Source organism: Sceloporus occidentalis, unplaced genomic scaffold (assembly GCF_023333645.1).
Source record: "Sceloporus occidentalis isolate IW3139 unplaced genomic scaffold, rSceOcc1.0.p SCAF_14, whole genome shotgun sequence".
Classification (NCBI taxonomy): Eukaryota; Metazoa; Chordata; class Lepidosauria; order Squamata; family Phrynosomatidae; genus Sceloporus; species Sceloporus occidentalis.
Window position 1 is genome coordinate 11,723,185 of NW_028316994.1, and position 2,205 is coordinate 11,725,389.

General features: G+C 40.5%; 1 protein-coding gene across 1 annotated transcript; it reads left to right on the forward strand.

Annotated features, from left to right (window-relative positions):
* The first annotated feature begins 282 nt into the window (after positions 1-282).
* Positions 283-1,278, forward strand: LOC149303964 (olfactory receptor 11H6-like). Its single transcript, XM_089480887.1, has one exon. The coding sequence runs from the start codon at positions 283-285 to the stop codon at positions 1,276-1,278; it is 996 nt and encodes a 331-aa protein (XP_089337013.1).
* Positions 1,279-2,205: the final 927 nt, after the last annotated feature.

The window sequence follows — 2,205 nt, forward strand, 5'->3', positions numbered from 1 at the left end:
TGGCAGTTAAAGTGGTGTCAAACCGCATTATTTCCACAGTGTAGAGGCACCCCAAATCTCAGAAAAGGGGTTGCAGCATTTCTTTAGACAATGTATTTCTAGTGTTTCATATAATAATTTAGACTTCATCAGAAAAACAATTATGTCTGCGAAGTAATCATTTCTGAGTAGAAACAGAGTATGGGCAGAAAGGATGCCCACATGCATTTCTTCAGTATTACATCTGTTCATCCTTTAAGAGGAACAGATAGGCACGACATGAAACATGTTTCACTCCTTTGAATGATATATGGTGTTGATTTGGTTCTCTCATTCCAGATGGCGTTGACCAATAGGACCAATGTCCGAGAATTCATTTTGTTGGGATTTGGGGTAGAGCAGCACTACCGATCCCTGCTTCTCGTCTTTTTCACCCTTCTCTATGTCCTCACTTTGATCGAGAACATCACCATTATCACACTGGTGTTCTTAGATGCTAAGTTGTCCCAGCTTCCTATGTACATCCTCCTGAGCAATTTCTCCTGGATGGAGATCTGCTACGTGAGTAGTAGTGTGCCCCGGATGGTCTTTGATCTGGCTTCCTCTAACAAAATTATCTCTTTCCATGAATGTTTCATTCAGTTCTACTTCTTTTTCTCTCTCGGCACGACTGAATTCTACTTCCTTTCAGCCATGGCTTTGGATCGGTACTTGGCCATATGCTACCCACTCCGCTACCCACAAATCATGTCCTCAACGTCTTGTTATGGCCTGGTGGCTTTTTGTTGGGTCTTTGGATTCCTGGGACACGTTGTTCCACTAACCCTGATCTCCAGGTTGTCCTTCTGTGGACCCAATATCATTGACCATATTTTGTGTGATCCTGGACCACTTCTGTCCTTGGCTTGTCCTCCACTTGGATATGCTCCGCTTAGCAGTCAAATTGCCATGTATGTCCTGTTCTTTGGCAACGTCTCCTTTGTTATGTTGTCATATAGCCTTGTAATTTTCACCCTGATGAAATCTTCCAACCAAGGGAGTCAGAAGAAGGCCTTCTCCACCATATCTATGCACATGTTGGTGGTGACGATTTTCTATGGCTCAGTTGGAGGGGTGTATTTAATTCCTGGTGGAGAAAACCAGTCAGAGGTCACTAAGGTAGGAACTGCCTTCTATGCTGCTGTCACACCTTTTCTCAATCCTCTGATTTACTGTCTGAGGAATGACCAGGTGAAAGAGGCCTTGGGCAGGTTGCTGAGCAGAATGATGGGGCTGGTGTTGAGAAATGCCACAGTTTAAAAATGGTGTACAGGGAAATGGGGTAGAATTAAGGAAAACCAAAAGAAAACACCCAGCCAAAAGCCATTAAATTTCACATCAGGGAAAGAGGCACCATGATGATCAGCATTTAAGCTTAGGAATGGTGATATTTTGCACTTGCATAAAAAATGTTGGCACATTTATTAAATAGATTATGGTAAAGTATGGTTATCTTAAGTAGGTGCAATAAGGTAAAGAACTGTCCAGAGGGGTGAGAATATGTAATGCTGCAAGCAACTGGTGACTGAATGTGAATGCATCCACACTGCAGAAATAAGACACTACTTTAACAATTTGATCCTACTTTAAATCCTGTGGAATCTTGGGATTTGTAGTTTGGTGAGCTCTCTGACAGACTATGACAGTTAAAGTGAAGTCAAACTGGTTTATTTCTGCAGTGTGGATGCATCCTCTATTGATTGATTGGTAATTCTATAGCACTATCAGAAATTTCAGTTCTCTCTTTCTGCAGAACACAAGCTGCAAACCAGTCAAAATGGAGTGATGTTTGACAGATTCTCTCAAAGTACAAATGCATCATAAATTAAATTATTATTATTAACGCTATTTATACTCCACCTCGCCCCCCCCCCCAAAAAAAAAGAAACTCTGGGAGTCAAGGTGGTTTACAAGTGAAGACAAATACAATACACATCAGACATGCAAAATATCAAAATGAAAATGGATTCAAACTGTGCCCAGAACTAAAAAACAATTTAAAATACACAATTTAAAAAGGCAAAAAGGAAGTTAAAAATAGGCAATTCAGGGGATAGGGACATCACTAAAATGTCATTTCTTCTGGTGTACTGGATGGTCTTTTCCAGGGAATTTCTTACAAAAATATGTTTTCTATAACCCACAAAACAGTGATACTTTTATTGCACCACCCAAAATGCATATTAT